The 27052-nt window shown below is 39.5% G+C and overlaps 1 protein-coding gene across 6 annotated transcripts in view; it reads right to left on the reverse strand.

Annotated features, from left to right (window-relative positions):
• Positions 1-2231: 2231 nt before the first annotated feature.
• Positions 2232-27052, reverse strand: part of LOC308372789 (uncharacterized protein) — a 92017-nt gene continuing 67196 nt past the window's right edge. For 2 of the 6 annotated variants that reach the window (XM_080848104.1, XM_080848101.1), the window contains exons 18-30: positions 25806-26365; positions 25258-25724; positions 21131-21288; positions 20953-21012; positions 20551-20830; positions 18546-18667; positions 18159-18399; positions 17465-17603; positions 17340-17373; positions 17157-17249; positions 16746-17046; positions 12051-12240; positions 2232-2834 (exon numbers count right to left, since the gene is read on the reverse strand). In XM_080848104.1, the coding sequence (XP_080704230.1) occupies positions 2709-2834; positions 12051-12240; positions 16746-17046; positions 17157-17249; positions 17340-17373; positions 17465-17603; positions 18159-18399; positions 18546-18667; positions 20551-20830; positions 20953-21012; positions 21131-21288; positions 25258-25724; positions 25806-26365 (2771 nt within the window). In that variant the 3' untranslated portion in view covers positions 2232-2708. The remainder of the gene's footprint in view (positions 2835-12050; positions 12241-16745; positions 17047-17156; positions 17250-17339; positions 17374-17464; positions 17604-18158; positions 18400-18545; positions 18668-20550; positions 20831-20952; positions 21013-21130; positions 21289-25257; positions 25725-25805; positions 26366-27052) is intronic. The other 4 variants (XM_080848102.1, XM_080848106.1, XM_080848105.1 and 1 more) reach the window with 4 other exon arrangements.

Below are 27052 nucleotides of genomic sequence, written 5' to 3' on the forward strand. Positions count from 1 at the left end.
CAGTTATCCTCACTAACTTTTACAGGTGTACTATAGAGAGCATCCTGACTGGTTGCATCACAGTGTGGTACGGGAGCTGCACAGCCAAGGACCTTTAAGGCCCTATGCAGTGTGGTCAGGTCTCTCATAGGCAGGGAGCTCCCAGCCCCTGCAGGACACCTTCCATACACGATGCATCAGAAAGCTGGCAGGATCCTTAAAGACTGCTACCATCCATCCCATAGAGAGAGCAGTTTCTTTCCAAGGGCCATCAGGCTTTTAAATGGACAGTGATACAGTCTCGCCACCTTACACTTTATATGTTACAGTTTTCTACTGTTTGCACTATAGTAATATTGCACTACCTGATACCAGGCACATTTGATTTGTCTTTAGGTTAGTATAGGTATATTAGGTTAGTTTAGGTTACTATATGTGTATTATATTTTTAGCAGATTGTATTGTATATTTATTTTGTATATTTTGTAGGTTTATTATGCTTATTATATGTGTAATTGTTCAGAGTACTTATATGTTATGTTATGCTATGGTAGGTTGTTGTGCGGTGTCTTGGCATAAGAATTTCAGTGCCCAGTCAGACTCTGTTTTTCTGTGTATCTGACAAATAAATACTTGAACTTGAATGAGTGGGGGGTGAAATGTTTGGCGTGGTGATGGCGATAAGTGTGCACTCATATGCTTCCACACACGCCAGCCAAGATAAACCAGTTCAGAGAGTGATGTGGGGATATACAATAAGGACTGCAGAAGTCTCCGTTGGCAGTTAAAAGTATAACAAAGCCCATTGTGTCCGCCTTTAGGATGTGCCTAGGAAACACGTCATCACACTAGGGGTGGGTGATATGAGCTAAAATTCATATCACGATATTTTCCACTGTTCAGACGATATCGATATGATATCACGATATATGAGGGTAAAAAAAATCAGATTCACATTTTATTAGCCATTATTAGCTTAATGATATTAGTTAAGGCAAAATATGTCTTCATGAAAAGTATAAATCGAATAATGATAAAATTAAATAAATATTTCTCTACTGATATGTGCTACAACTGTAATTTCTGTATGATTCCAATCATTTCAAGCATTTTTATAATCAGAAATTGCCGAATTTGCGCATTTACTGTTCAAACAGAGGAGACATGTTACTTAATGAAGGGGCCGTGCGAGAGCCTGAAACTGGAATTTCAATTGAAATGTAAATGTTAAATAATGGGAGACCAATGCCGGAGCTAAAAGGTACGCTTCAAACGACGGGGCATAAAATATCGCTATCGACAAGTCATGTTGCTTTTGATAAATGTTGGACCTTAGATTTGGCTTTGGACGAAGAGTGGAGATATGATAAACAACCAGTAGACAATTTGCAAGCTGTCAATTGAATGGTGATTTTACAGGTTGCTGGTGCCTACACCTTCGGTTAAAACAACACGGCGACTCAACTGTCTATTATTCTTTTTTGGTCGGGGATTTTAAAGCAAAACCAGTTCCAAACAACAGAGGTGTCCCCTTTCTTCTTAACCAATTCATCCTCCTGCCCTTGAGCGACATCAATTTTTGGGTTTTCGCTCATCCTGGATTGTTAATGTTTTCCTCTAAAGTTAACCTGCCTCCTAACTGCAGCTGCCTACCACTACATGCGCGCAACAAGTGCATGCGACGTGCGCTCAAAAAATAGGTCCACATATTAACATACATTCTTTTATTCGTAAGAACCCATAAAGGTTAGATTAAAATAAAAAAAAGATGTAGCTACATAGTACTATCACTCAGTTGAAATTTGGAATAAAAAATATTAATGCCAAATTCGAATTTATGAATTATAAATAAATCGCGATATCCATATTGCAAAATCCATATCATGGCGTGGCAACATCGCGGTATTACTATCAAACCGGTATATCGCCCACCCCTACATCACACACGCAAAACAGAATAAAACCATAAATAGGCGAGATGTCATTTAATATTACATTTTATTTATAGTCTGTGCACACAGGACTGAGTTTGAGAAGGCCGGGAACAATGAAACAATGACAGCAGCAAATAAAAGTATTGTAAAATAATGAAATTCGAAAAAATACTGTAAAAGAAAAGCATGAGAAAACCACTGACACTTATATATATATATATATATATATATATATATATATATATATATATATATATATTATAATATGAACAGTGATTTTTTTTTACACAAAAATCTGTTACTTGTTTTAACACACACACTATTGTTGCCCGTACCTGGAAGAAGGGAGAACTTCAGAATCCACATTGTAGCCAAAACATCATTCTTATTCTCTACACAAATTTCCCCAAAACACACAAATTGGAAAGGAATTATGACTGCCTAATTAATCATTAAATTAAAATTGGGACTGGGATTGAGATAGAGTACCCAACATAGTGTGTCCCGGCCCTCAGTTACACACATACTGGTCGGCACAAATTCAATAACCTATATACAGTTCCATACCATAGTTCACAGTGGATTCTAGTTGCTTCAAGTCTAGCTAACACCAATCAGAAACTGATTTCAGACTGGCATGACTCCCCCCTTGCAGCTCCTAGACACTGGACAGACCTCATGGAATGTGAGGATCTTCAGACTGTGACATCACAATCCCTACAGCCTGTTTGATTCATCAGACAGGTCTTCTGTTCAGTTGCTACCTCTTCATCTAGGCTGGACACCCATTCAAATTCAGTTTGGCTCCTCCACCTCGGTAAAGATGTTACTGAGAAAGTACTCCGATATACTTGTGGGCTCCTCGGAGTGATGCCTGACGCTAGAGTCTCTTGATTCAGATGAGATGACCTCATGATTCTGCTGAGAACAAATGATAGAAAGAGATACAGAGTTCACACATGTCTCCTTAAATTAAAGTTCTTATTTTAAAGAGGACCCACTATGTTCATTTTCAAGGTTCACCGTTTTATTTTTGGGGTTTACCAGAAAATACTGTCCTGCTTCAATATTCCAAACACATTTTTCTCATACTGTACCCTCTGTCTGAAACGCTCTGTTGAGCTCCAGTGTCTTTAAGCAAACTCCCTCCAGGTTTGAGAACCCTTGCTCAAACATAGTGCTGTTCAAAACAACCATTCCAAATGTGATCTGCCTTAGTTAAACCCAGCACAGGTCACAACTCATAGATAAATAATTATTGTTACGTTTTGATAGTGGAGGATGGGGAGGAGTCAGGAGGAACCAGGACGGATCCACAGAGGTGCACTCATATGTTCTTCTGTTCTATGTTCTATTCTTGCGTGACTAACATCCAAGTGTATTGATGGGAATGAAAAAGCGTTGAAGATAACATGTTTTCTGCCTAAATACATTCGCATTTAGGACATTTTTAAAGCTACTTCAAACAGCCACGTTTACCATATCCCAATAACTCTCTCCCGATATTCACACAGCCAGATTACCATATCCCAATAACTCTCTCCGGATATTTTCTCAATAACGGCATAATGATATCAACATGATTACTGACAACAATATGGCCTATAAACAAGTTTTTAGGGGTTTGCAATTGACCAAGAGAACATGCACTCAGTTAGCAGTTTATAATGTACACTTGAAAGTGAAAAGGTCCTGCAAAAAATATCCCTTCATGATTATTATAATGTTCAGTTTACGTTGAAACGTTTAAGAGAGGTGGCTATTCAACGGCATGATCATTTTGGAGGATGTTTGTGGTGGTGTTAAACACAAAGGTGTTTATGTTATTTATAAATACATTCAGCAGCACCTCAAACTGCAGCCTCCAAAACAAACACACAGAATCAATAGCTCTCTAAACGGTGAGGTTCTATCTGCACCCATGTGCTGTTTGACAGACGCAGTGCACCTGCTGCACATACGAGCACAGAGTGTCTCCTCTGTTCTGATTGGTGATGAGGGGCTCTATGAAGATGCACATACGAGCACAGAGTGTCTCCTGTGTTCTGATTGGTGATGAGGGGCTCTATGGAGATGCAAATTTTGCTCAAGCAATTGTATAACTCCCTTCACATTCGACCATCTTTTGATTGACAATTTTCTGGCGGTATGTTTTTGCACAGCACATGCAATAGCAAATAATGCACAGGTTCCTCTGAGTTTCTGCCTCTGTACAGCTGGGCCCTGTTCGGCGTACAACTGAAGCTAAGATAATTAATTTAGCTCGCGACATGAGATAATATAGCTCGCTAAATGAGAACAGGCCAAGCCGGTCTGGCGAAGTGCGCTAGGATAAAAAATCGTCAAGTTAAGTTTTCCCAGGTAAACTTGTCAGCTAACTTGTGATGCACGTCCTGCTTCAAAAGGCAGGAAAGGTTGATCACCAAAACCATGATTATTTTTAACGCTACAATAGTCTAAACTCCTAAGGCAGGATATGACCATGAACACATTATGAAGAATTCAAGACCAGTCTAAACCGCTAAGGCAGGATATGACCATGAACACATTATGAAGAATTCAAGACTATAATCAGTCAAAATTCAACACTGCCGCGGCTGCGACAGCAATATAAGAAACTGTCTATAGGCTGTCTAAGACGTTATATCTTTTCCGATGTCGAATATGTGACTTTGGTGCAGCGGTTAGAGCTCATGGATTTAGGGCTGCCGCGATTAGTGGATGTGGTCGACGAAGTCGACGGTAAAAATGCGTAGGCATCAATAATTTAAGTCGATGCATCTTTTTTTTTTAATGAATTGACCTTTTCAATTTCTAAAACGCTTCAGTTCAGTGTAACGAATGTGCGTCTTCCGTATCACAACGTAATTGCTGCGTGCCTGACGTCAGTCTTTTTTGGCACCAGTCATTGGTCGCGTTCAGTCAACGCTTCAGTTTTTGAAAAATCATAGCGGCAGCGGTGGTCTCTAAGCACCTTTCTCAGTGCTCCAAACTTTGCAACAGCGGAGGCAATGCAATGTTCGATGAGCTTCTTGAGTTCAATAGATGATAGCATGGTGCCAAGATAGTTACGCTCTGTACTGTTCACAATATATGACTCTTCAAGCTTGACCTGATAGTGTGTAATCAGCGTTTCAATTGCAGACCATAGTTTCTGTTTTCTTACGGCTGAACGTGAAACCCAAACTTGTGAACGCATTCTCCGTTATTACTAAACCTTGCTATAAAGCCTCTTTTGCTGAAAACATGAGCACCGCATCATCGCATACAGGATGGTTTACCATACACGTTCATGTTCCTGGATGTCTTGAGCGCTGTTCCCTGTTGGTTACCTCTGTTTTGATACTCGTGCATCACCCTAATTATTACCTCCAGCAAGGAGGTTATGCGATCGGGTCCGTTTATTAATTTATTTATTTGTCCGTCTGTTTGTCTGTCTGTGGACAAGATTTCTCAGAAACTACTGGGCGGATCTTTCTGAAATTTTCACAAGAGGTGAATCTTGGTCCTGGGACATCCCCATTAAAATTTCAGGAATCACGTACAGTGACAACGTATCACATACGTTTAGTGAGTCACGCGAAGCACATGTCTCGGCCATGTTAGGATCAATATCGTATTGGGACATTGAGAGAAAGATCGTGTATTAGTCTAAACATCATTCCTTGTTTTGACAAATAACCTCATTGGGATTTTTCACGAACCAAAATCCTCACCCATACTACAATGTGTATCATTCGCCCCGAGAGATAGATCTTGCTTTACTATCAACGTCAACCCTTGCTGGAGGTCAGAAATCTCGGATTGCTCTTGTTCTTCTCCATAGTTTTGCACTTTAATATGTCAGCCTTTGTTTACATTTTGTTTTGTGCTGCATTCACATCTCTAACTGACATGTTATTAATATTTGAGTTACATTTTGAGCTGGACACACTTACACTTTAAACATGTTGCACTTTTACTTTTTTTTAGGGGTTTAATAGAAATAACATTTCTTTTGGAGTTGCGCTGCTGACTTATAACAAGTCCTCTTTTTTTATCATGTTGGGAGTTGCTAGTTTAAACTTGCAGTTTTGCACTTTAATATGTCAGCCTTTGTTTACATTTTGTTTTGGGCTGCATTATGTAAAAAATAAAATGAATGAACTGAGCTAAAATGGTGAATTTTTTATTTATTTTTTATTTGGGAGGAAAATTAATCGTTTAGATTAATCGATAAAATAGTCTATAGATTAATCGATAGAAAAATAGTCGTTAGTGGCAGCCCTACATGGATTGCATGCAACAGATCGCTGGTTCGACCCCCTTCGCCTCCGTAGTAATTGTAGTTTTACATCTCCTTGTAAATCGCTTTGAATAAAACCGTCTGCAAAATGACTAAATGTAAATGTATTAATAAGAAATTCAATAAATTGAAGCAATGAAAATATATTGTGTGTAGGCCTATTTCTCTCTTCTTATCATGCATCCACCTTTTTGTTTGCAATGATGTAAGTTGCATTTGTTGATGACGTATGGTTAATAACCTCGTGATTGTAGAAGGGACATAAAATCAAGATCTTAAACAACTTTCGCCAATATCTCCATAAGGGAGATGGGTTAATGTCAATATAACACTGTCATATAATTATGAGTGCTTTGTTCTCCGCATCGCCGACATTACAAAAACGTAGGCTACCACTCACAAAAAAGGGAATATGGATCTTGGCGGATCACAAAGAACTCTCTCCCTACGCTAATCAAACTATCTAATATGACTCCTTTTAGTCCTTGGTCAATGGGATCCCTCCTTTTGCCAGGGGTGTGGCAAGTTTAGCCAGCTAAACTTAGTATAGCCTGCCCTGGAGCAGGTTAGTGCTAAGTGATATGTTACTATGGTAATTTATCAGAAGTTGCTTCGCCGAACCCGATAAAGGGGCGTTCTCTTTTTTTAGCCTGGAATCTAGCTTGCTAAACCGCTTAGCGAGCGTCGCCGAACAGTACCCTGGTGTCAAGACACAGAGCCCTGGTAAATAAAAGAGAGAGAGAGTCTGGCTCACTTCTCAAATGCTCATAAATAGGGATGAGAACCTTTACGATTTTAACGATTCCGGTTCCTTATCGATTCCTGCTTATGGATTCGATTCCTTATCGATTCTCTTATCGATTCTTATTGGGTAAGGGGTGAAAAAAGAGCACAAACTGGTTTTTTACATTAATGTTCTTTTATATAAATTTCTAGAATGCTGCACACACCATAAACAGAATGTTTACATAAATAACCAAAAACTTTTATTAAAAAACAGACATTCCTGCCACTAAATATAAAACAACAATATTTAAATGCATATGTGGTGAGAGTGTCAACTCTAAAGCTATACATTGACATTGCAGAGCACTGTTGATTGCTATTTCACTCATTCACTCATCTATACTGTATAGATGAGTGTATGAGTGAATGAGTGAAATAGCAAACAACCCCTATACAACCCTTCCTCTGCTACCTACTGATCTTTCTTTTCCAGAGCAGATATACCTCAGGAAATGTCTCATAATAGTTGGAACATTACATGCATCCAGGTTTAGTTTTAGTTAGTCCAATCTAAACCCCTCCCTCATTGCACTCTTGAGATAAACTAAATCTGGCAATAAAATGGCACTAACAACATCGTTGAATTTTCTGATCTGACATGAAGCCCTTGTTATTGAGTAAACTAAAGGACTGTATATTTTCTTGTAGGTTGCTTGGTTGTATGGCTAATTGCGAACTATTATGCTTAACGCTTCTAATATGCAGAACCCACTACAAACACAATAACGTACTGAAACATAGGCTACTTACTTGTATCATGCACACAATGCCTCACATACGTATTTGAACAAAGATGATTCGCAAACTAGGCACTCAGTATATTTAAAACTTAACTATTGCTGCCACTGAATTGAAAGAGAAACGTATCCACATCTAGGGAGCTGCACGCGTTGCTAGGCAACGCCATTATTAACGGAGTCTTTTGCGCTTCATCCCTGACTTACCAAGGTAAAGTCCTCAAAATGTTTTATCATAACGGTGTTACTCGTGTGTTATCAGCAAACTTTCTAGAGCCAACAGAGGGGAGGCAAGCACTGCCTCTGCCTCAAGCCAACGGCTGAAAATAGAAGATTCTACAGCTAAGCTAGCCTACGTTATATGACAATGTCCAACATCGCCCATTCTGTTAAGCAATTAAATGCTAAGTTTAGTTATGGTTAACATGACAACGCAAACGTTTGCTGATAATACACGAGTAACACCGTTATGATCAAACATTTTGAGGAGTTTACCTTGGTAAGTTAGGGATGAAGCGCCGTCGTTAGTTGAGCTGCTGCAGGCATCAAAAACATGACAATCTTGTAATTTAATACCATGTTGTGTGCTCAAGTGCTTATTCTAGTACCTCCTCCCTTTGACGAAATACATGTTTTACAGACGTTACAAGTGACAATGTTTGCATTTGTTCGAGTGAAATAAAGCCACACTTTAGATCGCTTCTGTCTAGTTGCCATTTCTGCTGCGGTCTGATTTTTTAAAGGAAGAGTTCGCGCATGCGCACACGGCACAGAGGTCCGTTTACAGACCCGGTTTTAAATTTGGCTAACGATTCCAAAGATTCGGCTCATTAGGAACCGGTTCTAAACAAGAACCGGGTTTCGGTTCCCATCCCTACTCATAAACCACCACTTCATTCTCCTTTATTGCTTGCGGTCCCCAAGTGGTTACAGTTAACATTGAATTGTGTTTAAATACAGTTAAGCAAAGCCGTCCGTCCTTTGTAAACATTGGCCAAGAATTCAGGATTTTACATTACGTTGAAAGGTGATATATAGGCTACATGATAGCCATATCAGTATCCCCACTCACATTGAAGATGAATGAAAACACAATATAATATAATATAGATGTGTGTGTGGGTGTGTACTATTGTAAATCTAAAAAAATTGAATATATGGTTTTAAACACAGAAGTGCAACGATGCATGCATTATGCTTCCCATTTGAGACAACATTTAAGAGCCTATGGGCCTTTTGCTAGGTCAGAGTTTAGTATGAAGATTGCTCTAAAAAGGTCCAATCGCCAAATTTCCATTCAGTCCAGGGTCAGAACTCCAACAAAAATGGTCAAACTATGCACAAAAGGTGATGTGGTCTGGCCTTATTTGTGTGAAAGGCAGTGTTGGGAGTAACGCGTTACAAAAGTAACGAATTACTGTAATGCATTGCTTTTTGCGGTAACGCGGTAATGTAAGGCATTACAGAAAAAAAAATTGTAATATTTACCTCGGTACAAATGTCAGTAACGCGCGTTACAATGCATTTTTAACCTGGAATGAAGTGTTTTATTTCCCTTCATCCAAATTCGCCAAAATCACCGCGAGATCAGCAGAGGTGAAACGTCGGCGCAAAATGTTTCACTTCCTTTTCCTTTAGGCTAATCGATGCCGCTTTCAACGGTGGAATCGCCAGCTTTCCGAAAAATTGGCAGCGAGATCCCTGTGGCCACTAGCAGCAATGATGACTGACAGGGTAAGGCTAAAACGTTCAGATATGGTATCCTTGCATATAATACCCACACTACCATTGCGTCAACATGTTTTTTTCTTACTGGGCTAAGGTAACTTTCCTTCTGAAGCCATGTCACAATTAAATTAAATGTGGTTTGGAGCCACACATTCATTGGTTCTAACAGACATGAATAAAAATGTACTTTTCCATTCTCAGAATATAGCCTAAAAAATGAATCACAAACGATTAAATATGTGGCCATCAACATGATCAGACAAGTTCAGAGAATTAACGTTAGCCTAATTTAGCACCAAGGTTCTCCCTGCTAGGCTAGGCTATGTGATGTTACTTCACCCGCCACTGTGGCTGTATCGTTTGACTTAAGACTGTTATCAAAGCAAACAAATGTATTGACAGTCTCTAGCTCCGCTACATATCTAACTGAACACAGGGATTTTTTATTCGCTAACCCGCTAGCTTGTTAGCTGAAAATACTAGGTAACGTTACTAACTTAGCTCTTTTACCATACAGTGTACATGTAAGATAAAGCGTCTTTCTGTTAAAGTGCAGTTTACCTACAAATCATTAAACACTAGTTTAGCCCAGAGCCATAGAATCTTTCTATCTTTCTAGAATCCTTCTATGTATCTGGTTTAACCTACATAGTTCTAGATCAGAACAGATACATAACGTCATTGTGAACCACGTCAATGTATTAAGATGAAACGTAGTCTACAAGAAGTATGTTTAATACAATAAACCATAAGATGAACTTGAATTTGAAGGTTAATATTGAAAATGTGTGATGCACTGCCTGTTTCTGTCCCATATGGATTTTTATTTTATTTTTTAGATCTAGCCTAGGGCCTATACATGTATGCGTTTTATAAATTTGAAATATAATGTGGAGCATTTTTGTAAGGGCGTGCTGATCATGAACATTGAAACATTGGGGTGCACTAGCCTGTGCTACCTGTCCCATAGAAAAAAATATTTTGACACACATTAATTTTTCAATGTAAATGTTCTCATGAGGCAGGTAGCCTAATGCACCCAAATATTTCAATCTTCATGTTCAGCACAGCCATACCTTACAAAAATAGTTGGTTTCATTTGGGTTGTACATTGTAAGGCCCCTTAGCTAATATGTAGTGTTTATATCTTAGACTCTTGAATTTGAAATCTGGCTATTTTCTTATATTTTCAGCATGTACTTCAAAGCCGAAAAACCTTCACAAAGGACTTGGATGCCCAGGTGCTATACTGCCTCCCCACCATAGGTGTACAGCCCATACACTAATCCAATTGCAAACAATTTTTTATGACGCATAAACTATGCTTAATGCTGTGAAGTTGGAAATAATAAAGGCATAGAAATGCTAATGTTGTATCCTGTCATATTTTTAGACATTACAATACAGTCCAATTATTGTTAATATGAATAGGCCTAAAGTTACAGTATTTCTATCACAATTTGCCAGACTTTGACCTTTTGTCTGTTCTTGCGATGATTGTTCTTTGTATTGTGCCATGAGCCATCACTGTGGCTAATATGTTCTACTGTTTACCATAAGTACAGATACCACATCACCTTCCACTGGATGTGTGATTCACTAATTGAGCGTCTTGAGCTTCATTACAGTAAGATTGCCAAATCCATACTTCCAGTGATTTTGGTGCGAGTAACTTACAAGTAATACAATAGTAGTGTAATGCCTTACATTTTAAAAACAGTAATATTGTAATGTAACGAATTACTTTAAAATGACAGTAACAAGTAATAAATAATGCATTCCAGTTTTGAAGTAACTTGCCCAACACTGGTGAAAGGTGACACTTTTTTTGTGGTCTAAACTTGGGCATAAAAGGTGTGAAGGCCAGGCGGCATTAGAATGTTGATTTTGGCTTCGATCCAAATTTGATTGCCTCTGGGTCCTGATCCGGACAGGGGTCCGCCTATTGAGTAACCCTGCTCTAAATCGTATCATCAGATTACATTTTTTCTTTATGTATGTACGTCTTTTGTGGAGTAGTGTATCCATAATGCTTTCTATTAGATATAAGGAACAAAATATCTGTGTTATGCGGTTCAGATATACATATGGTGTTAATGGCGCATCAGTAAGCGTCGTCATCTTTTGCAAGGTCGACCTGGGTTCAATTCCTATCTGCAGCTTTGATTGCAAGTGATCTACTAAATATTGGATATTTACCTTCATTTCCAACATAATCAAAGGAATGTTTGTATATTGTCTTCATATTTGTCTGTACATCTTTCAGGTGTGGTAGTGTATTTTGAAACTGCTATGTTGTTGGCTATGCATTCAAACTTTCCCTCCAACTGATTATTTCTCAAAACTGCTGATGGAGATTATGTTCATTCTTTGTGTGCACAGAGCATGGCAAAGGAGCATGTGTCAACTAACCACTTATTTTTTTATTTCCACCATTGGCAAGATAAATACTATGACCCAATATATTTCACATATTCTACACTTCAGTAAATACACAAGTTAACAATCACATTAACAAGAAACTACAAACCTTGGCTTAAACAAATAAAACATAAAAGGTAAAAACCTCCATTTAAAATCTTTGATGCATTGCCTACTTACCAGGGAGTGTAAATTATTTGTATTTGATGAACTGCAGGATGCAGCTAGTTCTGTTGCTGTGGAGATGGTCCTTGGTGCGATAGTCTTCCTCCTCGATTGTACTGGTTTGACTTGAGGTTTTTTAGCCGTCACCCCAGATGTACTCTTACTGGACATGAAGGACAGGAAGCCTTTTGGTTTTCTTCCAGGTCTGCAAAACAGCAACACAGCCTGGTGACTCTCTATACATGTGACAGTTTCATTCCAAGAAGAGAGGCATTTCTGCGAAACATGGTTAACCCTTAGGCTTTATTTGCAACATGGGTGCACTTGTGTATCCAGTCTGAACTGATTGAACAGATGCATGTGGGGAAAAGAGAGTGAGAACAAGGCTGTGTCCCAGGGATCATTTCATAGCTGCTATGACTGACAGAGATTGCACCATACACTTATATGTTCCTCATCTTAGAAATTATGAGAAATTGACCACAGAATAATAACATTATTTAACTCATAAATACTTATAACGTTTTTTCTTATTTTTCATGCGTTTTCCATGACTGGAAAGTTGATCAGGGTTCCCATGCGTCTTGGAAAACAGTTGATATCCACATAAGTTATTCACATTGATCCTGTCCAAATAGCACCTAACTTCCCAATATTAAACTTTGCCTAATGTTGCTTAAAGGTTGCAGCATTGAGCTATGAGTTAAAATAACAAACTTCAAGAGAGCAAGAGCAAGAGAGGTTAAATCAGTTTTGAATTTGCTATGCTGTTCTTTACATCGGCTTATAGTTACATCACATGTGAACTCTATTAAACTGTTTCCTTGTAATAATATTAATATTTTAATCAATCTATAGAACACACACACACACACACTCATAGTTTGTTTAACAAAATCTACAAAATACACAAACAGATAGCCGTCCTTAAAATGCACTTAATATTTAACTAATATATTTCACAGGATACAAATGGTTGAAGCATTTAGAGGACCTACAAAACTATTGAGCGAAGAGGCATTTTTTTTCCTGGTTCGTTGAAACACGCCCCATAATCACAGCCCAATGGGTCAGTATCAGACTCATATTCTGACTAGAATTATGAGTATGACATAGTCAGGCTATCAAATGCATGGAGCCTAGACGGCAAAAGATTTAAAGCCACATAATTAATATATTCTCCATTGTATAATAAGCTTTAACGCTTTTTACAGAAAATTGTATTTGGATGTAATTCCTTTGTAATCACCAACATTTTGATAAGTAACTAATTTCATTACATATTTTATTCTCTGTGACTGTAACTAGCTACTCCACTACCCTGAGCCCAGCTGATATTAGTGAAACTAGAAGTAACGCAAAGCGTTTCAAAATATGACCGCCAAATTGTTCAGTAGGTTTTGGCACAGAATGAGTCATGGTTGTAAGTGTGTTTGTGTGTTTTTATGTGTTTTGTGTGTGTAAATGGGTTTGTGTTTCATTATTATGCATTAAAGGAATTATTTGTGATAGATTTTGATGATTTGGTTATGTAATGTTTTGTGTACTACTTTTTTGGGGATTGTTTTGGTATATTTTTCTTTTGCAATGTAGCAGGTCACATAAAGAGGTGTGGAAACAAAGTGAAGTTTCCAACCACCAGTGGTGGTCCGTCAGGGCCTTCAAGGCCTTCTCTGCTGGCCTAAACATAATCAGAAAATAAATGTAATAAAATACATTTAATTTTAATATTTTCTTTTCATAAATATGTATTCAATGTCCATTATCTTCATTTCATAACTTCCAGCGTTGTTAATTTATGTTACAGCTTTCATCCAATCATATTTCAGCTATCATGTGTTGCCACGCTCCGCGAAATCTTCCCCGAGAACAGAAGTCTTCCCTGAGGCCTTCAGAATTCACGTTGAAGGCCCGTGTACATCTGATTGGTTATCACAAGTGGCTGTTTCAGTTCATTTAAGTTGAATGAACTGAAACAGACAGTTGTGACAACCAATCAGATTTCGAGTTGGCGACACTGGGCCTTCTAGAAGGCCCGGAAGATTTCTTTCCTCGCGTTGAACGTGACACGTAAACGTCCTTTGATTGGATACTGAGGCAGACCGGTGCAGTGCTTCAGTGCTCAGTTTAGCTGGCTAATGCGAAAACGACGTACATCGTTATATGCTAGTTGTTTCAATTGGTAAGACTAAATATAATTACATTAACCAACTCAAATAAACTAGTTTACACCAACTTGATAATTCCAGTTTTTGATACAATTACAACGCCATTTTCAAGACGGAACTTTCAAGAAAAACTGGATATCGTGAGGATGGGAAGTTTAATGAAACTGCTTTGCAGGTGGGACAATGCGATGTTTAGTGGACAAACTTGTTAAAGCTTTCGGTGGACTTAATAAAACTTTGTAGACTAATCCCTGAAAATCGCCTTTTATTTTTAAGTTGTGACAGTAATATCCAAGCGATCATATAACTGAGAGTGTACTACTCTTAATGTATTGTTAATACGGGTGTATTGATTTTAAATGCTCCGGAAATATTAATAAACTCTGTTGTACTCGACTATGTTAAGGTAATGCAATGCTCACTTATACTGCCTTTCTGTATAAATATAATGGTTCGAGAGCCATGGCGTCATAATGATGGTATTAGGAGGTGGATTCACTCAGTTTAACATCGTGTAGGACATCGCTGAAGGCCCAGTCGTGAAATGCACGGACCGCCACTGCCAACCACCAACAGGTGGCGCTATAGGTGATATCAGTCAGGCATATGTACGCGTTCGGGCCGGATCCAGCATCCACCCTAAGACATTTTCTCTGGATCAAACAATGTACGCAAGAGTTATAAGAGACTTTGTGTTTTGTGGCAAGCACTGGCAAGTTGGCAAAGTTTGAGGGTCTGCCACGCCCACACCTTCCGACTAATGAGAACATCTTCTAAGACTTTTAGTCGCTCATGGCTGAAGAGTAACCTGACCACATTTCAAGGCGTTACCATTAAATCTGTCGGAGGAGTTCGATCAGATGCAAGGTGTGCAAACGCCGTCAAACTCAAAATGGCCGCCTTCCTGTGGACCTGCCACCATGGCGTCAAGAGACTTTTTGGTGCGTCAAAGCATGATGAAGACGTGTACCGAATTCCGTCAAGCTACGCCAAAATAACCCCAATAGTCAGGTTTTTTTTGCAATGTTCTAGGGGGCGCTACAGAGCCATTTTGCTCCATCAATGGACAAAAACTCTACCGAAGATGGAGGGTTACAGGCTTGATGTCCCTGGCAAATTTGGTAATTTTTCGAGCATATATGCAATTAAAACACCTCATTTTTGCTTTTTAATTTTTAACTAGGTGGCGCTTTATATGTAATGACTGGTTATGGTATGGGTTGACATGGCCCCTTAACACAAACAAACAAGAACAATTAGGCTCTCCAAGGCCCTACGGTTCTCGGGATATTCGAAGAAAACTGTGTCGCGCCACCTACAGGCCAGTTGGTGTAAAACCACATAAATCAATTTATTGCATTCCACGAAACTTAACGTGCATTCAGAAGGTGTCACAATGATCCCACACCTCTGATTTCGTGCAGTTCGGACCTTGTCAACTTACAATTAACATTTTTTACAACACTCCATTTTTGCTTTTTCATTTGTAACTAGGTGGCACTATACATGACATAAGTGGTAGTGGAATGCTTGACATGGCCTCTTAAGACCAAAATCCAAAAAAGATGTGGTCCTCCTAAGCCCTACGGTTTTCGACTTATTCACAGAAAACTTAATCGCCCCACCCTCTCTAAAAGGGGTCCAGTCCGACAGGGGTGCAACGGATCAAAACAAAAATCAATGGTTCCACGCTAATCTAGTAGGGCTACATGCCCACAAAATTTCGTGCACCCCGGTGTTTCAGTGTCCCGGGAATCGATGACAGAAAATCGGCAAACAGAAAAAAAAAACCTGAAAAACCAGAAGAAAAAAAAACTCTGACTAAACCTATATGACCTATGCGCTGTCGTGCGGCGGCCATAATAATAAATGCATTTCACGAAGGCTTGATGGCTATCTGATGGTGTATTCTTGTTGAATAATAAATGCATTTCATGAAGGCTTGATGGCTATCTGTTGGTGTATTCTTGTTGAATAATAAATGCATTTCATGAAGGCTTGATGGCTATCTGTTGGTGTATTTTTGTTGAATAATAAATGCATTTCATTAAGGCTTGATGGCTATCTGTTGGAGTATTCTTGTTGAATAATAAATGCATTTCATGAAGGCTTGATGGCTATCTGTTGGTGTATTCTTGTTGATTTTGTTAAACACCCACTGTGTGTGTGTATGAGTATATGCATTTATTAAAATATGAGCTGTGGATTGTGAAAAGGCTAACCAGTTTTCTATTTCTTTGAGTATGTTACTGTAACGTTAATGGTGGAGTTCATATCACATTTTAAAGTAAACTGCATACATTTGAATCATTCTGAAGTGCTCACATACTTTTTCATTGCAACTTTAGAAAGGAGTAAAAGTGCATTAGCAGTGTTGGTGTAACACTAGCATCAAAAGTTGTTAATCAGAGAGATATGACAGCCAGTGTTGTTGTAAAACTAGCACAAAAGGGTGTTAATCAGAGATATGACTGCCTTCAAATCTTCCAGGCAAAAAAACATAAAAACAGACAGAAATAAGTAAACTGTTAAAGCAAATCACCTGGCCATAGTAGGAGTTGTCCCTGATGGAGTTTTGTGCTGGACAACTGGGGATTCCCCTTCAACCCCACCACCAACCGTTGATGCAGGTTCATATGCTGATTCCCCTTCACCCACACCACCAACCCTTGATGCAGGTTCAAATGCTGATGGTGGCAAAGGTGTGCTGTTGGGCTGGGCAGAAGCGGAGTGGCTGGTAGAGGATATCTGGGTCGAGGAGAGTGGTGGCATGGATTTTTGGGCGGAGGCATTTTGAGATGAAATTCGGCGTACTGGCAGAGCTGGTTTGACATGGAGCTTGGCTAGAAAATAAACACGATTTTCTTGACAAATGCACGTGCATGTCCAATCACATAAACACGAATAATAAAATATAATGTTTTTGGGTATACGGTCAACTCTCTTGACCTACCTCTACGTGTGCTCTCAAGCAATCTCCTTTCCTTTAAAGGGGACATCTCTTCAGCCAGTCCATCAGAAGCAAGATGTACTGATGACCTGGCAACTGACAACAAATGCCAATAGTCACACAACAATAAATGATCAAAATGTATTTAGTCGACCCTTAAAAAGGAAGTTCCGTTCTGCATCTTACCATTTTCATGAGTTGCGCTTGCAGTGGTGAGATACTACAGAAGACACACACATTAAAATGGGGTGAGGTGGGGAGGGGTTATGCGGTTGGAATGTGGAATGTGGTTTTGAGTACAATGGTCTTACCTCAGGTTTCTCCGTCTTAGTGCGCTTCTTCTCTTCATGCTCTTGGTTATACTCTGTTTCTGCTGATACAGGAACCAGGGCATCAGTGATGATCATGGCAGATACCGCTCTAGCATCATCCACAGGCACGCTCCAATCGCTGGAGAGTTAGGAAAGAGTACGCCTTAGAACCATATTGGTTATGTCTCAAACGGCTCACATTAAGAGAATATTAGAATTGTTTCTAAAATGATGTGATTGGTTGCATGATCATAACTAATGAAACATTAAGTTGTTTTAGAGTGTGTCAGCCATGTTAAGAGATGTCATCTGCATGCTGGCTTTCGGAGCGAATTGTTGGAGGTATCTGGGTGTCTGTATACAATTATCATTACCAATATTTCCATTTCTTGAACCTTGCAGCCAGAATGTTGCCCTCCTCCTCCACAATTAATTTCCAAGCACTTGACAGATATGTTTTTTAATTTGATATTGTAAAAGCTGTGGCATTCTCCTTTAAGATGAATGAGCACAGATCATTGATATTGTTAAAGCTGAAGCATTCTCCTTTAAGGTGAATGAGCACAGATCATTGATATTGTTAAAGCTGTGGCATTCTCCTTTAAGGTGAATGAGCACAGATCATTGATATTGGCAAAGCTGTGGCATTCTCCTTTAAGGTGAATTAGCAATACACCAAGTCATTCCCCTTCACCTCACTGTGGCCACGGGCTCCAAAGGAGTGATATGAAGGCGAGGCCAAGATTCCCTTTCAGCCAGAACGCCCGCTGGGATGCCTTCTTCTGTCCTGGGGACATGACACTGGTCCATCGTGATTTCTGAGAGGTCTTCAACAAAAGTTTCCAAGTTTGCTTTGGTGTTAGTGCAAAAGGATGTGTCTGGGGAACAGTCAGTAATGGGCTTATTCAGAAATGGTGGTGTGGATTCATTTTGAGCTGAAACAGACAGAACACTTGCCAACTGACCAACAGATAATAGAATGGGATAGGGTCAGGACAGGATTTGATAACTGACTAATATGAATTGTTGCTATATCACATTCACAAAAATCTGAATTTATTTCAGTAGTCTTCTGCCATACCTGCACCTGTGTTGTGTAGTTGAGCCCTATTGTCTGCATCCACATCGCATGGCACCAGGGCATCAGGAATGAGCAGGTGAGACACTGTTCCTTTAGTTTCCACTGTTTCCTGAAGGTTGTTGCTGCAGCAAGACAGGAATGACAGTCATTGATCATGGGATTCAAACTACTAGATAGATTTCTCCAATTCACAATTGTTAAATTTACTGTGTTATCTTAACGACTAAGATGAATCACAAAGATTTATACTAAAGTGTCGAAAAATGACAACCTTAAATCCATGCTTCTCAAAGGTACATATGGAATGATGATTAAATGTCAATATTGCTTTATTATGAAAGTTGCAGTCGATCACAATCTGATTTCTGATACTCGGGTGCGTCCTACACACAGGGATGCATTTTCCCCCACCCGGTAGTTAGTGACGCATACAGTAACTAGATAACACATTTTCATTCACACTCAGTCTTCCATAATGATAAAGTAAGGGGTGTATTCCTATCAGGCTATATTTAATGGGATGCATTCTACAAGAAGTCTACAAGGACTCATGCCAGTTAACCTGGATTTGAACTATCCTAGCTATCTCTAGCCAGTTCACAGTTGCTAGCTTGTGTAATATAAACTCATGTTAATATGAAGATGCACAGGCACCCAGAGGGTTCCTTCCCATCATAGCTTTTCAACTTTTCTTACCATCTCTAGCTTAGGGAACCAACTTAACCATTAGTTAGTTGCATTTAGTTAGAATAAACATTTTGTGTTTTATTACTGATAAGTTATTAAATTATTTTTTCAACTTAACTGACCTGCTGTTGTGTGTAATGGTTAATGCCTTTCCAAGCCTGTAGTATCTGTTCATCTAGTTATTTTGGTTCTTAATTAGGGATGCAAATTATCGATTAATTCATTAATCATTAGTTGATAATCTTATCGATCGACTTTCGATTAATTGATAAGCGGCGTTTTTCACCTGAGTTTCAGTGCTTCAATAGGGCCTTTATAAATATCAGCTAAATAGTTGAGTTATTATATTACATTACATTATGATAATTCTATTCTATTCTATTATACATTCCTCAAGTAATTATGCATTAGGAAAAGAAAGCAGAAAAGTTTTTTTATGGTATAACAAAATACATTCTTTAATTTAAAACAAAGAAATAAATTATGGACTGGCTCAGTTCTTGCATTTGAAACAGACGTTAAAAAAAAAAGATTAGAAGAAATTAAATAGAGAGCCAAGCAGAATATTATTGAGCCTATAGATTATGAAGAAACTGCATCTAGGCTATTACAAGCTAAATAGCCAACACAACTCTCTGAAGTTTAACTCGCGCTCACGGTTGTGAGGGATAGAGTAGTTACATTCTTAATGGCAAGCCATCAGGCAAAGGTAAGCTAGCCCGCTAACGAGCTAGGTATATAATATCATTAAGCCTGAGTGAGCTAGTCCGCTATCAAGCTAAATAGCCAACTCAACTCTTACTTACTTACTTACTAACTCTCATGAGCCAAACTCGCGGGCACACGTTAGCACGGGAGTAGACAGAGATATTCACATTCATAGCAAGGTGAGCTAGCCCGCTAACGAGCTAACAGCTAACCTGAGTTTTAAGCCTTAACTCGCGGCAGTAAGCGAGAGAAGGTATAATACAGTGTAGCTGTGATTTTAGGTTGACCAGGTGAACTGGTGGTGCCATGCAGGACAGCAGCATGCACGGTGTTCAAATGATAACTGAGTGAGCTAGTGGAACTATTGTATTTCAATACCGCATTACACAGAGAACATTTGACTTCTTTGCCTGAATTAACAATGTTGAAGTGGTTCCACACCGCACTTCTTTTCGCCCGCTTCATTTTGTTTTCAACCGGTCTCTCGCGCTAGCGCCCTCTAGCGATTAATCGTGATTAATACATTTTGATCGAGCAACCACTTGATCGACAATTAATCTAAAGTCGATTAATCATTTGCATCCCTATTCTTAATAAAAAACACACTTACCTATTCGTAGAAACAGGGACTTGAGGAGTAATGGGACAGAGAGACTGTGTATCTCCCAAAGCAGCAACTGTGACTGCCTTTATCCTTGTCTGTCTCCCTTTGACTCGACTTTTTGGTAAATGTACTGAAGATATCTCCAATAATGCTTCTGCTAATTGTGTAGAGCTTGGCTGATCAGTTTTGCAGATTCGAGAAACAGGAGGGGTTCTAAGGGCCCGTGCTGAGATGCATTTAGCTGATGTCCTTCTTGACGGCAGACCTGATTGCACTTGTGTTTTGCCTGGAGTGCACAAAGTAGAAATGTGTTAAATATGTTACATATTATATATATATATAAATAAATATATTTGTATTATGTTTCCCAGATGATTTATCCACTGCATAATGAGAGAAATGCCCCACCTCTCCTAGCTCCATCATACCCTCGGCTCTTCTGAGGCGGGGCAATGTTAGTTGATACATCTTCACCAGGCACAGGAAAGGACCATCAAGTAAATTAATGAAAACAATTAGCTTATTGGCTTGGCTAGAGGCATCATCTCATCAACTATAAGGACCAAATATGAGATCTGCATTTTACCAGGTTGGATGTCTGAAGACGTTAGAGTGAGATCTGGTGGTGAGGAGATGTCTATGGTACACTCAGGTTGTTTATTCTCGTTTAGCACAGGCATCAGAGCATCAGTGACCAGCAGATGAGGTACAGTTCTTCTGTCAGCCTCCAGGAGATCTCGATAACTAGTAAACAAAGACAAAAAAAACAATGTGACTATTTCTGCAAAGCTTTTCCAAAACTAGGCAAAGACTGCCACATCAATCATAAAATATAAATTGAGAGGAGCTGTATGAGACACTGAGGATACCGTAATTTCCCGACTAGAAACAGCAGTTTATACATTGATTTTGTAAAAAATTCAGCTGCCCTGGTTTTAATACATGAGAATATTTTTTTTTTCCCCACCTGAAAATTAGTAATGTGCACAGTAACTCTGCCAGGTAGAATGTAATAGGTAGTAGTCTCTCTCCCTCTAACATATGAATCTCATATAGTGCTTTTTTTTTGTTAGGACATCACGATGGCTAGGTCTCGGAGTCATGACTATAAATGTTAAACATAATTGTTTATGATACAAATATTCTCCTATTTATTATCTTTTATTATACGGCTCTTTAGAACGTTCCAAAAAGCCCTGTTGATTTGATTGGGCCATCCCCAACGTTCGCAGGTACTTATTTTCATATAATGACCTGCATATAATGACCGCTGTGCTGTCAATGGCAACGGGTTTTGTGCTTCTGATATAGGTCTTTCGTATCATTCCGCAAGTATTCCACACTAACTTATCAATGGAGTTTCAGCGGACGGTTGAGCAGCTGTGTTCTAAAGAATGTTCAACGTCTTTGGCGAACTATTTCTCTGCTTTTTAACACTACGTATAGTAACAAATACATTGTAAAAAGACACACTGTGTTAAGTGTATTTGTTTTTTTGTTTTGTTGTGGCAAGTAACCGTATAATAAGCGGGATAATGTATAGAACGCAGGTCCTTATCGGAAAATAAGTCCCTTCAGGGCGAAGCAAGACACCTCCGCTTTGCGTCGGTGTCCGGTTCACCCTGTTCGGACTTATTTTCCGATAAGGACCTGCGTTCTATACATTATCCCTTACATAATTATTTAAATCCAAGGATGTCTGTAAAAACATGCAATCCCCTTATGTGCCGTGGTTCTGCTTAAGGTTTCTTCCTGCCTAACAGGGAGTTTTTTTCTTGCCCCTGTTGCCATTGTGCATGTACTAAGGGGGTTGAGGCTCTGGGCTCTGTTAAGCGCCTAGAGGCAATTGTATTGTAATGGCGCTATACAAATAAAATTGAATTGAATTGAAATCCCGTTAATGCATCAGGTAAAAACAAATTGGATAGACAAAATACAACAAACTCAGTCTTCCATAATGATAAAGAAACAAGTGTGTGTGTGTGTGTGTATGAGTGTATACTAGGGGTGTAAATTTCTCATGACAAAAACGATTCAATTCGTATCTCGATACATGGGCACGATACGATACAAGAAAAGATGCATGTTGACACAAAACGATTCAGTAGGATTCGATGCTATGCCATGCGATACGATTAGATGCAATTCAATTATTGAAAACACCAAGTTGTGAGGAAACAATGGACCTCATTCTCTAACAGTATGTCCCGTTGTCCGGGAAAAAAATGAAATGTCCCCCAAACACAATCGGAATTTAATTACCCTAATATTTAGGGCTATAAAGCAACATGCACTGCTGGTATTAACAACACGTATGCTGCGTTTTACATAAAGCGCAAACCGTTGGTTATAAACAAGAAGCAAACTGAGTGAGAAGGATCTAACATGGCCAAGCAGACTAGCCTTAAAAGCTTTTTTCACAGGACAAACGCAACTGATGAGGGTGAACCGTCTGATTAAGAATGAACCTGTAATACCTGAAGCCATAGATGTTCGCCCCGCTCCACCAGAGAAAAGCTTGTAGTGTCCGGCTGTTGAAGGTAACGATAAAATCTGTTCTGTTCGCACTATGAAAAGGCATGACGACGCAACGGTTTCACTTTGACCGGCAATCATTTTTTTGCAGTGTTCATATAGTGCTTTTTTTATGTTAGGACATCACGATGGCTAGGTCTCGGAATCATGACTATAAATGTTAAACATAATTGTTAATGATACAAATATTCTCCTATTTATTATTTTCTAATTATTTAAATCCAAGGATGTCTGTAGAAACACGCAATCAACAACTATGTGTATCTTCCTTGGCTGAAGTAGCTAGCATAGCATTGGCCTTTGAAAATGAATAACGTAGCTAGCATAGCATTGGCCATTCAACTGAATGAGAGTTGTCATTCTCTCCAGGGCTTAGCGTTAATACTGAGAATACAGCCTGATTGGTTTATGCTATGCGGGCTTTGGCCAATGACAGGCTGTCATTGTTCAGACTGAGATCAAATGCAACAGGCCAGCAAGTGTTTTGTGTTTAAAAAAACGGAGGGACAAACGCCTGTGAACAGATTCATAACTTTTAAATCGGGCAAAGACCGGTTCATGAAATTTAAAGACCGATACGGGACTTCACGCATCGATATAGTCGTATCTTACACGCTAAAAACGGATATCGATACGTATCGGTTATTTTTTTACACCCCTAGTGTATACTCCTATCTAATGGGATGCTTCAGAGCTGTAAGCATCACGTGAGGTGTGTAGGACATGCAAGGTCTCACGGCAGTTAACCTAGCTATGAACTATTATTGCTATCTCTACCTTAGGGAATATAACCGTTAAAGATAAACATCTTAACATTAAGTAGTTGTTATCATGTGTAATATGAACTCATCTTAATATGAAGTAAATATTAATTCATGTTAATATGAAGCTGCACAGGCAGCTAGAGGGTTTCTACCTATTGTAGCTTTTAAACTAACCTAGCAATCTCAAGCTTAGGGAGCCATCTTCACAGCTGCACAGACACCGGGTTTCTAACTTTTTTATTATAATTTTGAGGACACTGTAACTTCAGCTTGATAACTAGCTATCATGTCATGCAAATATAACTCTGCCATTTAAACTGTTCAAGGTTATTTAAAATATTTGTTTAGCTAGCTAATTATCTAGCTAGCAAGCAAGCATAGCACCTAGGCAACCATAGCAACCAAGTAACACAGCTTGCTGCATAACCTGAAGCAAAGTTTAATTCCCCAAACTAAGCTCACCAGTAAAAAGGCAGTCTCTGGTTCAGAGTGATCACAGTGAATGCCAAGCTTATTGAGTACATGCAACAGATGTTGCGTAATTTAATACAACTTAAGTTCTGGATAAGTTGCCAGACAGAATTTCCAGAGCTTGCTGCAAAAGCAATGAGGTGTATTTTGCAAACTTTCAAACTACCTGTGTGAGAGCATTTTTTTTTGCGTACTTGAAGAATAAGTACAGGGCAAGAGAATGATATGAGACTGTCGCTGTCTACCATTTCGCCACGAAAAGACAGGCTGTGTGGACTTCACCATGCCCAGATATTACACTGACAGGTCTCCCCTCTCCCCACACATGCACGAACGCACGCACACACGCACGCGCGCAGGCATATCAGGGGGCCGCGGATTATTTTCTAATCAGAATGGTGGTCCCTGGGACAAAACCAGTTGAAAACCCCTGGCATAGACATTAAATAATCCTGAGAGAAATAATGGGACATCAATGGAGCAAGGGCTTACTCTGATACCAATGCAGTGAATTAAAGGGGGGAAGTCTTCCCTCTCCCATGCCCTTCTCTAACATGTTAATTCAGTGGTTGCCAGGAGATCTATAAACGATTCGACTGAAACATTTAGCATCCATTACCACAGGACACCATAACACTAAATAAACACTTAATAAATAAATGTTTTTCAATATGGGCGGGAATGAGTGTAGCAGGTGTGTGTTTCCGAGGAGAGGGTGGGGGATGGGTAGAAATGCCCATCCCCTACAGCACCACAAACACATGGCATTTAATTCAACGGTGTGGTCAATACACCGGTTTGTTTTATAAAATGACATAGAGAACAGTTCTGTGGTTTATATAGGTTGTGGTTTATAGTCTGGGTAATATGGTTAGAGCAGAGCTGACTGAGACTAACACATGAGTAGAAAAACACACATGCATGTGTGCAGAGAACAGCTCACCCTTGTGTTCCTAGTCCTGTGTTGAATTGGGCCGTCATCAGACTGGGTTTTGTGAGAGAAGACAGAGGCTCTGTAACAGTGGGCAGATCATCTGCAATGGGAGGTGTGGGCTCCTTCAGAGAAGGAACAATGTCCGTGACCAAGTTATGAGGCTCTCTGAGAGATGTGAGGGGCTCAGGGGAAGATAAGCGCATCTCTGAAAAAGATGGCAGAGATTCTGTCGTAGGAGGAAGTGTGTCGTTGAGACATGGGAGTATCTGCGTATCAGAGGAAAGAGTGTCTGGAAGAGATGGGAGAGGTTCTGGATTACAGAAGAGCAGCTGAGTGTGTGAGAGGGGGGTGTCAGTGTCAGAGGGAAGTGTCTCTATGAAGGATGGTGAAATTTCAGTCAGGGAGATGATGAACACAGGCTCCTCGCAGCTAGTCTCTGCCAGCTGAGACACATCTGTTGAGACAGCAGCTCCCTGCTGGAAGAAATGAGTAACTATTAGTACTGATTACAAAAACGATGCTGTCAATTTAACATTATTTCAGTTTATCTCACATACATGTTTTAAGTTTCCCCCAATGAATGAAGCACCACAGAGAGAGGTTCCATGTTCTGAAGAAACATCTGCAGTTCCAGGGTCTGAATAAACATCTGCTGTTCCAGGCTCTGAAGAAACATATGCTGTTCCAAAGTCTGTATGTGTTCCAGTGGGCTGTCCATCTGCTGTTCCAGGGTCTGTATGTGTATCAGTTGGCTGTTCATCCGCTGTTCCAGGGGGTGTATGTGTATCAGTGGGCTGTTTATCTGCTGTTCCAGGGTCTGTATGTGTATCAGTTGGCTGTTCATTCGCTGTTCCAGGGGGTGTATGTGTATCAGTGGGCTGTTTATCTGCTGTTCCAGGGTCTGTATGTGTTCCAGTAGGGTGCTTATCCTCTTTTCCATGGTCTGTATGTGTATCAGTGGGCTGTTCATCTGCTGTTCCAGGCTCTGTATGTGTATCAGTGGGCTGCTCATCTGCTGTTCCAGGGGGTGTATGTGTATCAGTGGGCTGTTCATCCGCTGTTCCAGGGTCTGTATGTGTATCAATGGGCTGCTCATCTGCTTGTTCCTGATCTGCTTCTGTTGGAAGGAATACTTGTACAATAATTCTAAACTTTTTGGAAAACACACAATATTTCAAAACTAGAGTACCCATCGCTACATTCACACACCAGGCCGGGCAACCCTCTCTGCTTCTCCTTCTCCAACTACAGGTGCATCTCAATAAATTAGAATATCATCAAAAAGTTGATTTATTTCAGTAATTCTATTCAAAAAGTGAAACTCATTGTTTTATATAGGTTCATTACACACAGACTGATATATTTCAAGTGATTATTTCTTTTAAATTTGATGATTTTAACCGACAGCTAATGAAAACCTCAAATTCGGTATCTCAGAAAATTAGAATATTGTGAAAAAGTTCAATATTGAAGACTCATGGTGTCACACTCTAATCATCTAATTAACTCAAAACACCGTCAAAGGCTTCCTGAGCCTTTAAATGGTCTCTCAGTCTAGTTCAGTAGGCTACACAATCATGGGGAAGACTGCTGACTTGACAGTTGTCCAGAAGACGATCATTGACACCCTGCACAAGGAGGGTAAGACACAAAAGGTCATTGCTAAAGAAGCTGGCTGTTCACAGAGTGCTGTATCCAAGCACATTAATGGGAAGTTGAATGGAAGGAAAAAATGTGGTAGAAAAAGGTGCACACGCAACAGGGATAACCGCAGCCTTGAGAGGATTGTGAAACAAAGCCCATT

Source organism: Sprattus sprattus (genome assembly GCF_963457725.1).
Source record: "Sprattus sprattus genome assembly, chromosome: 11".
Taxonomy (NCBI): Eukaryota; Metazoa; Chordata; class Actinopteri; order Clupeiformes; family Clupeidae; genus Sprattus; species Sprattus sprattus.